General features: G+C 33.2%; 1 protein-coding gene across 1 annotated transcript; it reads right to left on the reverse strand.

Annotated features, from left to right (window-relative positions):
• Positions 1-322: 322 nt before the first annotated feature.
• Positions 323-13,520, reverse strand: hadhb (hydroxyacyl-CoA dehydrogenase trifunctional multienzyme complex subunit beta). The gene is made up of 16 exons (XM_051138649.1): positions 13,382-13,520; positions 11,027-11,103; positions 10,866-10,907; positions 10,640-10,730; positions 9,352-9,396; positions 9,172-9,271; positions 8,321-8,408; positions 8,012-8,199; positions 7,356-7,536; positions 5,885-6,006; positions 5,679-5,758; positions 5,193-5,240; positions 2,684-2,771; positions 2,509-2,583; positions 1,038-1,202; positions 323-954 (listed from the first exon to the last, which is right to left on the reverse strand). Exons 2-16 carry the CDS (start codon positions 11,091-11,093, stop codon positions 919-921), a joined length of 1,416 nt encoding a protein of 471 aa, XP_050994606.1. The 5' UTR covers positions 11,094-11,103; positions 13,382-13,520; the 3' UTR covers positions 323-918.
• Positions 13,521-13,530: the final 10 nt, after the last annotated feature.

The following is a 13,530-nucleotide window of genomic DNA, read 5'->3' on the forward strand; positions in this document are numbered from 1 at the left end:
AGAGTTTATTTGTAAAACAGATAAGTCAGTTTTTTATTTTCAAAAATGTTTTTATTGTTCTCATGTTTTTATTGTGATTTATTGTGTTAGCTTTAGTTACGTTTACTTCATATCAAAATAACCCAACTGCAGTTGATTGAGATTGATAAATAATTAAATATATACACATATACATATACACACACACATAAATCATTTTATGTATATATGTATTTATGTTCGACAAATTTGTGGAATTACACCATAATTGTTATCAAGAAACTAAGAAAAACCAATGTATGACAATGTATTTCATACATCTTATGAAAAACATAAGCATAACTGGCGATTTCAAATAATGTTTATTTGTACAAACTGCTAGAAAACGGAGAAAGCAATCACTGAGTTCTCCAGAGGTTCACCTGCTTGAATCTGAGGCACACATGTATTTAAGTGCATAACCTTTGTCTTTAATACACAATCAGTCCTGCTTACACTCCAATCCTCAAGAGCTAAACGGCATAAACTGTCAATGGATCAGCTAATATTGCCATATGAAAGAAAAGAGATCCCAGTTGCTAAATCTGCTAGATGAAACAAAGCATTATCTGGAGATTAGAATGTTTAGAATTAGGACAAAATAATATAGAATTACAGATTTCAAAATCAAATATGAATTTTACCCTTCTATAATGGTAGAATCTAACTGGCCTGTTTTAAGTGCTATATTTAGCAGACACAACTTGTAAAGCATCTTCTGATCGTATCCGTAACACCTTCTCATATAAACCTACGTTAACATTTACATCCACATCTCAAGCATCGTTTCAAATCAAGAACCTCCAGATAATGAACAGATCATGAACATTTCAAGGCATTACGGCACGTTAGTATTTACAGAATCTATATGTGTGAGTGCAGTGTTACAGCCTGTGAAGGTTACTGAGGATAAGCTTCGATCACCATAGCATGACCCTGCAACACACATATAAGAGAGTGTTATAAGGATATTGAGGATATGTGTGCAAATGCTTTGTTGGTTTTATAGTGTCACGCACCTGTCCTCCAGCGGCACACGCTGCCACCAAGCCGTACTGACCACCTTCCTTCTGCAGTCTGTGAGCAACGGTGGTCACCAGTCTACAGCCGGTGGCTGCAAACGGATGTCCAAGAGACAGAGAACCTCCCCATGTGTTAAACTTCTCCATCGGAGGAGCACCAACCTGAAAAAACAGAGAAATAATATACTTGAGCTTTCATTATCAAGCAACATTTTAAACCAGTTTTTGCCAACCAATTATTTCACAGCTTTACATCTTGGGAAAAAAAATTCTGCTCATTTCCAAAAATGGCATAATATTGCCTAATTTTTTAAAGTTCAATTTCAAAAATATCAATAAAAACTTTCCATCATCTACAATTTTTTTTTTTCACAAAATAAGAAAGATTTTTCAAATGATACGTATCACTTAACAAAATAACAAAAGCAGTCAAATCCCCAAAGTTTTTAAAATGATTAAAATCACATTCAAAATTCAAATGAACACTTGTCAATAAAAAAAGCACTTTCAAATTAAATATTTAAATTTAAATCAAATTCAAAATTCAAATGAACACTTGTCAATTTAAAAAACACACTTTCAAATTAAATTTTAAATTTAAATCACATTCAAAATTCAAATGAACACTTGTCAAAAAAACCTCACACTTTCAAATTAAATATTTAAATAAAAAATCCAATTTAAAATTCAAATGAACACTTGTCAAGACAAAAAATACTTTCAAATTAAATATTAAATTTAAATCAAATTTAAAATTAAAGTGAACACTTGTCATTTTAAAAGTATTCAAAATGTATCATTTAACTTATAATCTGCAAAGAAGTGGAAAATATGTTCAAATACTACATTTAATGCCATGTTTGCATTTTCTTCTGTCACTGGCCATAATTATATAGTTAACAGCCAGAATTAGGCATAAAATAATGTCTTCAGAATCATTCATACACATGAAAATGGGCTGAGAATTAAACAGTTTTACCCTAACAGGAATCGTGTTTGTGGCAGTTTTTCTGCTAATTAAGGGTTAATACAAGACTTCTTCACCTCGTAAATGGTCGTCAAAAACAAAAATGCTGAAAAATGCATCACATCTCAGAGAAAATGTGACATACTCAAACAAAACAGTCCCTGTTTTTGAAATCAGAACCTCCTAAATAAGTAAGAGTCACCTTTTTAATTAATCAATGTTTTGGAAAAGGTGAGTTTCGCATGGCAACTGCAACTCATATTTTTATCATTAAAACCTAGTTTTTGGAATTATGCTTTGTTTAGCTCATGATTTCCTACCCAATGGGACATCTAGTATATTTATTACCACTCAAATCCCCTTGGAATATCCTGAGGTTTAGTATCTTGCTCAAGGGCACTATGGTGATAGTTTATGAATCATGTCCTCCTGGGTTTTGAACACGCAACCTCTGGCTTTTCAAATACGATTTTACACCACCTAGCGTAAACACACACCTACCTTAGTTTTTCTGCCCATATATGTTTGGGCAAACCAGTCAGACTCCATTGCCTTCAGGTTTGCCATGATCTGACCCTGTAAAAAAAAAATAAAGAAGACATCTAGACTCTTTGCACGCACAATCACTTCTAATTGTAATAAGTCTTCAGCATAGGATTTTTAAGGTGATGCTTACTGCAAAAGCTTCATGGAATTCAAACACATCAATGTCGTTTAAAGTCAGACCGCTCTTCTCCAGGACCTTTGGAGTGGCGTATGTCGGCCTGAAAGAAAAAAAATAACCCAGACATAGGTGTGTGACATGAAAGTGACAGACATAGAAACAAAGAGATTAAAAACATAAATAAATAAAACACAGATAACAGCATATTTACATACTTAAATCTCATTTAATGTTAGAGACTGAGGAATGCCGACAGATTTATTACGTTTGGCAAACAGCAAGCAGAACCAAATTTAACTATAGCTTTATTTTTGCTTTTTGAAAACATTAGAATCAATAATAAAATTAGACTACAACAGTAAAACATGTATTTCAATAACAATAATTAAAAGTAATATTTATGGCATTACGCAGTTGTTTTGTGATCCAACTGCTTAGCTTATATTATGCATTTATCACTTGAGAAAAATGGCTGTTAAATTTTTTTTTTAAAGAAATTAGTATTTTTATTCAACAAGGATGCATTAAATTGTTCAAAAGTGACAGAAAAGACATAAAATGTTACTGAAAAAAAGTCAGTGTTGCTGATATTTTGAGTTTTCAATTCATCAAAGAACTCAAAAAAAAGGCATCACGGTTTCCACAATATCGTTTTTTTTTTTTTTTTTTACATTTATAATAATTAAAAATATTTATTGAGTAATGTTGCTGAAAATTCAGCTTTGATCACAGGAATAAATTAAATTTGTGACCCTGGACCACAAAACCTTAAAAAAAAAGTCTTAAGTAGTATGGGTATAATTGTAGCAATAGCCAAAAATACATTGTGTGGGTCAAAATTATCGATTTTTTTCAAAAATCATCAGGATATTAAGTAAAGATCATGTTCCATGAAGATATTTTGTAAATTTCCTACCGTAAATATATCAAAACGTAATTTTTGATCAGTAATATGCATTGCTAAGAACTTAATTTGGACAACTTTAAAGGTGATTTTCTCAGTATTTTGAATTTTTTGCACCCTCAGATTTTCAAATAGCTGTATCTCAGCCAAATTTTGTCCTATCCTAACAAACCATAAATCTCTTGACCCTTATGACTGACTTTGTGATCCACAGTCATATTTTACAAAATATTCAAAAAGAAAAAAGATATTTTAAATAGCAATATTATTTCATGTTATAGTAAAATTTTACCAACCCCAAACTTTTGAACAGTAGTATGTAAAAAGCTGATTAATGCATGCAAGAAATAGCTTCATCTTTTAACATGTTGTGCAACAAACAAAGTACAATTAAAGGAGAAGTCCACTTCCAGAACAAAGATTCACATATAATGTACTCACCCCCTTGTCAGACATCCATGTCTTTCTTTCTTCAGTCGTGAAGAAGTTATGTTTTTTGAGGAAAACATTTCAGGATTTTTCTCCATATAATGGACTGATATGGTGTCCTGATTTTGAACTTCCAAAATGCAGTTTAAATGCGGCTTCAAATGATCCCATATGTGGTTGTAAACAATCCCAGCCAAGGAAAGGTCTTACATAGCGAAACAATCGGTTATTTTCATTTAAAGAATACAATTTAAATACTTTTTAAATCTCATCTCTTGTCTTGCTCTCCCTGAACTCTGTGTATTCTGGTTCAAGACAGTTAGGGTATGTCGAAAAACTCCAATTGTATTTTCTCCCTCAACTTCAAAAATTATTTCAAAATCATCCTACATCGCTGCAGAAGTTCCGGCCCAGTCTTTGCAAAGTGAACATGCAAAGAAGATCAAACACCCTTAACAAAAAAGATAAAACAGCGATATAGGATGAATTCTGAAGTTGAGGGAGAACATGAGATGGGAGTTTTTCGACATACCTAAGTGTCGTGAACTGGAAAAAAACAGTTCAGGCAGAGTAAGACAAGATGAGCATTTGACATTAAAAAGTATATAAACTGTACTATTTTTATGAAAATAACCAATCGTTACGCTAGATAAGACCCTTCTTTCTCAGCTGGGATTGTTTACAACTGCATTTGTGATTGTTTGAAGCTGCAATTAAAATGCAATTTGGAAGTTCAAAATCGGGGCACCATATCAGTCCATTATATGGAGAAAAATGCTGAAATGTTTTCCTCAAAAAACAATTTTTTACGACTAAAGAAAGAAAGACATGAACAACTTGGATGACAAGGGGGTGAGTACATTATATGTGAATCTTTGTTTTGGAAGTGGACTTCTCCTTTAAAAGAACAACTGTGTCAATATTGGTACAATATACTCATTAAACTGATTATTAGTTTGTCTCTATTAAGAATCTCGATCTTTATATCAAAGGAGCTAAGAAAGATCAAGCATATAAACAGAGAACAGAAAATGATTTTAACCAAAATCTGCAGCCTACATGAATGTCAGTCACAAACTCACACGCCACAACACAACCCAACCACAACAATAACAAAACCCACAGCACAAAACCTCACAGGTCTGAAAGAGAAAGAGAGAGGAAAGAAGAAAAGAGGCAGAAACTCACCCGAGAAGCAGCTGGTCTTTTGGGTCTTGAGACACGTACACAAAATCTCTGAAGGTAAAAACACACAGACATAATGTCAACATCAGCATCAGTAGCATGAGCCGCCGTGTGCTGGAGAAATGATGTCTCAGTGCTGTAATGGGACTCTATAAACACTGGTTATTACACGACACCAACAGCTTCAGGAATTAAGATTTCAGATTATTCAAGGTAAAATGCATCTTTTTTCTATGTTAAAATACTTCATCCTTGACCAATATAATGTGCAGTTTTGTGGTAAACACTTTTACACACATTTCTAAACACATATTTTGTTTTCACATAGTATTTCTGAGCCATTTTTGCATCTTAAATTCAATAAATACACTTGATTCACGAGCAAATTTTGACAGATCAGCTAAATTGTTTAGGAAAACGAAAATGATTCTGTCAGTGAGATGCTGCTGGTGGTAGTTTTTAATGTAAGGCATTATTTTTGTTTTGTACCTGAGATACGCTTTAGGCTTGTAACCCATAGCAAGAGCTTTCTCCTCTGACATGATCAAAACTGCAGACGCTCCGTCAGTCTGAATGAACAAACGCACACACGAGGGAAAGTTCATCTTTGAGTGACAAATCTGACAGATGTTTCTTAAATTAAAGGAAGGATGAAAACAAGTTGGATTAACCAGAAACTCATAACATAAACTGACCAGGAAAGAGGAGTTTGCGGCCGTCACTGTGCCGTGAGGCTTGATGAAGGCGGGTTTTAGTTTGGCCATCTGTTCCATGGTGGAAGGACGGATCCCGTTGTCTTTAGACACAATATCCTTCCCTGTGACAAACACATCACCACAACATTTAACAACAATCTGAACTGCTAAAGAAAATCAAAGCGTTGTGCTTGACAAATATCAAACGTATACAGCTGCTTGGTCCAAACAGACTTGGTTGTGAAAGCACCCTCAGAAGTGTTCATGAAAGTCTGTTCAAATCATTTGCTTACTGCACTTTCATAAAATGCCTACAAGCAGAATTAATTAAAGTAAACTAACAACTAAGCTTGTTTTCTCCACAAGCTTAAAAAAAAAAAAAAAAAGGTAATTCCAACTTTCTCACAACTGTGATTTTTTTTCAGTCAAAAAAAAGTCGGAATTTGCAAGATATAAACTCAGAATTGTTAGACATCAACTCACCACTCTAATAAGAAAGGTCCCAAAAATTTAACTTTTTATTAAAACAGAATTATGCAATGTAAACTCAGAATTGCAGAAAGGAAATTATGCCTTTTTCAGTCAGAAAAGTCAGAATTGTAAGATTTAAAAGGTAAAAAAAAAAGGTCAGAATTTCAAAATATAAACTTGCAATTCTGAGAAGAAAAATCTAAACTGTAAGCTATAAACTCAAAACTCCAAGAAAAAAAATGTTATGAGATAAGCCACAATTATTTCAACAATTATATATATATATATATATATATATATATATATAAATTGTAATATACCAGTCACAAGGGTCAATTGTTTCCATTGATGTATAGTTTGTTAGGATAGGACAATATTTGGCCAAGATACAGCATACTTTAAAACTGTCCAAATTAAGTTCTTAGCAATGCATATTACTTATCAAAAATTAAGTTTTGATATATTTATGGTAGAAAATTTATAAAATATGTTCATGGAACATGATCTTTACTTAATATTCTAATGTTTTTTGGCATAAAAGAAAAATTGATAATGACTCATAAAATGTATTTTTGGCTACTGCTAGAACAGAACTGTGGATGTGAAAAAAAATTCTCAGTCTATATTCACAATTCTCAGTCAGTCTATAACTCACAATTTTAAGTTTATATCCAACAATTCTGATTTTTCCCCACAAATCTGCCTTTTTCAGTCAGAAAAGTCAGAATTGTTAGATATATTTAAAAAAAAAAAAAAAAAAAAACAATTCTGAGAGAAAATCAGAATTTCGAGAAACTTGAAAAAACTTAATGAAGTCTTAATTGTAAGATCTCTCACAATTGCATTTCTATTCTGTAGCAGGAAAAAAAACTGAATGTAAACTCAGAATTCTGAAAAAAAAAAGTCAGAAATGTCAGAAAAAAAAAACTATTCAAAACCTCTTTCTGACAGAGGCTGAAAGGCTGTGGAAAATGCTGCTATAATTGCATTAATTGTTCACCTGGCACTTTGAAGCCAACAACATCACTGAGCAGCCCGCTGTCTTGAGCTTTCTTCGCGAGCGTGTGAGATCGCAGCGCAAATTCATCCTGCTCCAAACGTGACACACCGAATGCAGCCGCCAGACGGTCCGCGGAGTGACCCATTGTCTCGGCTGTAGAGAACTCGGCCACAGCCGGCAGCTAAACACACATGCAGAAAGAGACATACAACAGCTTTTAAGGAAGGGAACCCAACAATACTATATGAACTACATTTAGACAGACTAAACACTAAAATACAGATGTTGTAGTGATATATTACATTTTATAAAACAGATGTAATAAAGGGCAGTAATATCTGATCAGGCATGCAACTGACTTGTGATAGTGTTGAAAGCATCAGTAAGAATGGGTTTAGAAATGCAATTTAGAAATGCAAAAATTGGATAACAAAATGCTAAATTGATATGCTGTTGCATACGTTGACATATGTTGTTTCTAAATATGACGTGGGTTCATTTGCACAAAGACTGCTTTAATAATATGTCATTTATAATATGGAGTGACAAATACACTATGGAGAATTTGTGTTCTGTAATTTAGGCAAAGTACCCAGACATTCAAATTGAGGTGTGCTGGGGGTAAAATGTGAGGCGTATTATGGGTAATGTAGTACCTCAGGTGCAAGGTGTGCGAGGCGGATGGAGCCCAGCAGAGAGAGTCGTGCCCCGAGGGTCTTTGCCTTGTTGAGTGACAGCATCGTCTTCCTCATCTTGCGGCTGTGACGAATGGGAACGTCGGACATGAACTCCACCCCACCGGCGACGACAGCATCACACTGGCCGGCAGCGATCAAACCGACAGCTAGAAAACAAATTAACAATCGATAGTTCAGACCATTTAATAATCTTCTGTAACCTGCTTTCTGCTCAAGAAGGTTCAATTTTAATTAAATTACAATCTAGCAAACAAAATGTGTGTTCACCTGTGGTCATTGCTTGGTTGGAGGAAATACACGCCATAGTCACTGTGTGAGCAGGAGTCTTATCTGAAAATCCAGCACCAAGAGCCGCCTACAATAAAACATTAAAAAATAATTTTACAATCAGAAGCCAAGCAGCAAATGCAATGTTACTAAGAAATGGTCTTTTGCTGATAATGGGACCAGTTATTATGGTTAACTAAACTAAAACTAACACCATTAAATAAATAAATATATAAATAAAATTAATTAAAATTAATATATATATATATATTAACTAAAATCAAATAAAACATAAAACTTTATATTTTAGATAAAAACTCAAAAAAACTTCTCTAAAACTTTAACTAAAATTTAAATGAAAACAGGAAAATATAAAATTATTTTAAAATGTATAAATATTTACAAAAACTATAATGTAATAGTATGTAGTTACAGTAAAATTGCTTTTTAACTATATGTATTAAAACCTTTTTATTTTGGTTTGTTTCGATGCATAGTATGTGCTGACAGCCTCCACACATTAAGTTCCTGGTGGAAAAATAAAGCTCTTGCATTGAATTTAACTGATAGAAAGGTGTAAAAAAAGATATCTGTACAGTATATACTGGCACAGTATACTGGGTACAGTATATGTACAGTATACTGTTGTGTCCAATTTACAAACAAACACTGTCACTTCAGTAATGCTCTATAGTCACATGAAATCTCTATAGAGATGTCTCTCATTGGTCAGCCTGACAGCCTGATGTTTCTCAGCAGCCAATCATTAAACACAGATCTGACAAACTATAAATAGCTTCAGCATCCAAATTCTATTTTAGAAATCATCACGGACTAGAGGAGAGACTGACCTCTCTGGCCACATTACTGGTCTTCACTTCCTGTATAACTGTTCCATAGACAATATAATCAACAGCATCTTTAGGGAGACCTGTTCTGTTCAGCAGACCTCTAAAAAAAAAACACAGAAAGACAGTTAGTCCTGAATCTTATAGTGATCAGTGAATCTTTATATGTGTGTGGTGACATACTGTAATGCAGCTCTCGCCAGATCGTGGGGCATCAAATCAGCATATCTAATAACAAAGACAGAAAGAGCAAAGACACAAAGAATGATTTAATCAGTTTTTGCAAGGTAACACTGCACTGATGCTCATAAAATATTCTGGTTTTATATTCTGAGTTTATATCCTAAATCTGGAATTAATTTAGCATAACTTTAATTTGTTGATCATTTTAGTATAACGCATGCCATGTAGTTTTAGATTTTGTAATCTTTAATATGAAAATTTCCTGTTGCTTTAAATGCTTTGTTGCTTGGTATTTAATTTAGCATTATTGCATGATTCACTGAAGAAGGCTTGTTGCCGATATGTCTGGTTGTTGATTGCTCCGTTGCAAAAATAAAAAACGTATTAAGAAGATACAGCGGGTGCATCTGAGAGTAGTATTTAATTTAGAAAATCTAGTTACTGACAGGTTCGAAAAAAAAAAAAGCTTCCAGGTCTGGTGCATCTATTGCTGCACTTCCATTACCCTTCAAATTGCTCAAATTAAAACTGCGAATTGAAAACTCCCATATATCGCTAAAAAGCTTTTACGCTCAAATGAGGTGGTTTTTGCAGGCAATTCGAACAAGGAATGTTTCTCAAAACTGAAATGGAAATGTTTTTTCTGCATTTAAAGGTCACATGGCGTATGTAAAAAGTCATATGATCAATATTCAATGTACTATAACCTCCAAGAAGCTTCTGTAAAGACATACGCATACACCTCTTTTGATTAAATGTAGCCAAAATTCCTCAAAATCCCACAAAAATCCGTTGCAATGACTTATCACGAGACCAAAAAGAAAAATTACATTTTAGTTGCATAACATCGGTTAATGGAAACGCCGTCATTTCACAATATGCTTTTATCGACATTTCTAAAATATCGCCAAAGTTTTGCGCAAATCTGTAATGGAAAACTGTGCATTTGTAAGAAATAAATACATCATTAAGCATTTTTGACTTCAAACCGTAACTTTAGGCTAAAATACCAGTCCATAATCCATAACAACGCTTCCTTTAGTGAAAAAGTCCATCCCCTGTTGTCAAATCAAATTTCACCTACATATTTGTTTAGAACTGATTTGGACTGTTTTAACTTAATAGAACTTGATCTGTGCATATTTCTCTCCTGATTCAGACAAGATTACTTTTTCACTGGAGAAAGCAACATGGATAGAGGACTCATATTTTAACCAGCAGCAGCAGTTTGAAGTTAAAATGTCCCTGACTTCATGCTCATCTGAATCCCAAACACATTTTCACTTACGTGGTTCCAGACTGGAGGAAAGGAGTTCGGACGCCTTCAACTAGAACAATGTTCTTCACTCCTGGCTTGGCCAGTGTCTTTTTGCTCTTTGCTGTGTGATTGTAAAACACAACAAATAAGAAAATGATCAACAAAAATATATGCAGCTATATTGTGAAAATGGAATGTGCAATATAGCAGAATAGATCACAACTAGACTGATTACTGGTAAGAATTTCAATGTTACCTTGAGCTTGCAGATGAACAGATGTGCTGAGAGAACGAGCAGCTGGAGAGAAAACAATGCAGTAAGTATTACAGTTATAATACGTAATAATGACATTAAATGCTCAGTAATCTGCATAATGTGAAGTATCTTTAGCTCTGCGGAGACTCAGGGTGCCTTACCGAACTGAGCAGCCTGTACAGATGTCAATGGGCTGCTCCTCAGTGAAGTCAACAACATAGACGCCATCTTTGATTATCTGGAAGAGTATGAATGATTATTAAAAACTATCAATCATTTCTATCTAACACAACAGGGGCACTCATAATCAGAGTCTTTTTATTAGACAAGTATGCTCTCTCTCTCTATCTATATATATATACACATACATAAATATGTACAAAACAATAATAAATTGGTCTCAACATGTTTTTTTTTGACATGCTACTATTTAATACTTGTAACAGCTAAAATATTTTTTTTTAATTATTTTAGTTCTCATTAAAAAAAAATCTATAAACGTTAATAAAAAAAAGAAATGAGTTAAGCATAACAAATGGATGTTTTATTATGTTTTATTCAAATGCTGCAGGTACACAACAAGTCAAAGTTTTTGAACAATAAGATTTTAACTCTGTTTTTAAAGAAGTCTCTTCACCAAGTCAATAAAAAAAAAAAAATAAATAAATGCTCACCAAGCCTGCATTTATTTGAACCAAAATACAGCAAAAGCAGTACAATTTTGAAATATTTCTAGCATTTAAAATAACTGTTTTCTATTTGAATATATTTTAAAATATAATTTATTCCTGTGATTTCAAAGCTGAATTTTTTTGCATCATTACTCCAGTCATACGATCCTTCAGAAATCATTCTGATATTTTGATTTGCTGTTCAAAAAAACATTTATTATTATTATTATGTTGAAAACAGCTGAGTAGATTTTTTTCAGGTTTCTTTGATGAATAAAAAAAGTTCAGAAGAACAGCATTTATCTGAAATAGAAATCATTTGTAACATAATAAATGTCTTTATCATCACTTTTTGCTAAATAAAAGTATTAATTTTTATAATTTCTTACAAAAAATACTGACTCCAAGCTTTTGAATGGTATCGAATGCTATATAATGGATCTTTCTATTCATTAAAGAATCCTGAAGAATATATACCCAACTGTTTTAAATATTGATAATAATAATAATAGAAAAAAAAATTACTTGAACAGCAAATCAGCAGAATTAGAATGATTTCAAAGGATCATGTCACAGCGAAGAGTAATGATGCTGAAAATTTAGCTTTGAAATCACAGAAATAAATTACATTTTAAAATATATTTAAATAGAAAGCAGTTATTCTAAATAGTAAAAATATTTCACAATATTACTGTTTTTGCTGTATTTTTGATCATATAAATGCAGGTTTGGTGGGTAGAAGAGAATTTTTTTAAAAAACATTAAAGTGTTCAAAAACTTTTGACTGGTAGCGTATCTCTTCACTAACTTCACTTTTCTTCATTATTTTTTAAATTTCTGAATCAGCTGGTGTTTTGCTGATTTTTAGTGAATGTATAAAGGTGTCCACGCATAGGAAGCACAAGTGTATATCTATCAACATGCTCCACCAAACACAAACAGTCAAGCAAAACTGATTGTCTTCATGTTCAAAACTATATCTACTTTCATATCATATTATTATGTTGAAAACAGCTGAAAGTAGATATAGTTTTGAACATGAAGACAATCAGTGCTGCTTGACTGTTTGTTTGTGTTTAGTGGAGCATGTTGATCGATATTTACCTGTGCTTCCTATGCGTGGACACCTTTATACATCCACTAAAAATCACCAAAACACCAGCTGATTCAGAGATTTCAAAAATAATGAAGAAAAGTGAAGTTAGTGAAGAGATACGCTACCAGTCAAAAGTTTTTGAACACTAAGATTTTTAATGTTTTTTAAAAAAAAATCTCTTCTACCCACCAAACCTGCATTTGAAATCTTATCTTTCTTTGTAATAACTAACCCTATTTTGATATTCTGCATCAGTGGAATGACATTCAAACATTGTAAAGGCATTGCTAAAGTTTTCAAATGCTCTATGGACTGCTATCATTTGACATTAATATGTTACGTATGTGACCGTAATGATAGTACAGTAACATGTATGTCTGACACTGATCTAGTGCGTGTGTGTGTGTGTGTGTGTGTGTGTGTGTGTGTGTGTGTGTGTGTGTGTGTGTGTGTGACCCTTCACCTACTTCTGTCAGTAGCCCGGACAAGGACAAATATACAAAGGCATTAAACACTTAAACAGAAACTTAAGATCTTGACATCATTATAAAACAACGCTTATCATGATATAACCACATATGCCAGCAAAATCTGAGTAAAGAGACCAAATAATAACACTTTAACACACATGAACGAGCAGACGGATTCATTCTTCCGCATGTCTAAGGACATTGTTTAACATATCCATCAAAATCCACCACGTTAACACAACGTATGCTCCAACATAAATGCACAAATCGTATTTTTACCTGTTATTGTTGTGAATGTTGGGAGAGAGTGATGTTTGATGTCTCGCGTCTATCTAATGACTACAGCAGTGCACGAGCCGCAGGACCCCGCGTCCCTGGCAACCCGAATCACTGCCTGAACGGAAAAAACCTCGACGGATACTTACTTT

This window comes from Labeo rohita, chromosome 20, assembly GCF_022985175.1.
Source record: "Labeo rohita strain BAU-BD-2019 chromosome 20, IGBB_LRoh.1.0, whole genome shotgun sequence".
NCBI lineage: Eukaryota > Metazoa > Chordata > Actinopteri > Cypriniformes > Cyprinidae > Labeo > Labeo rohita.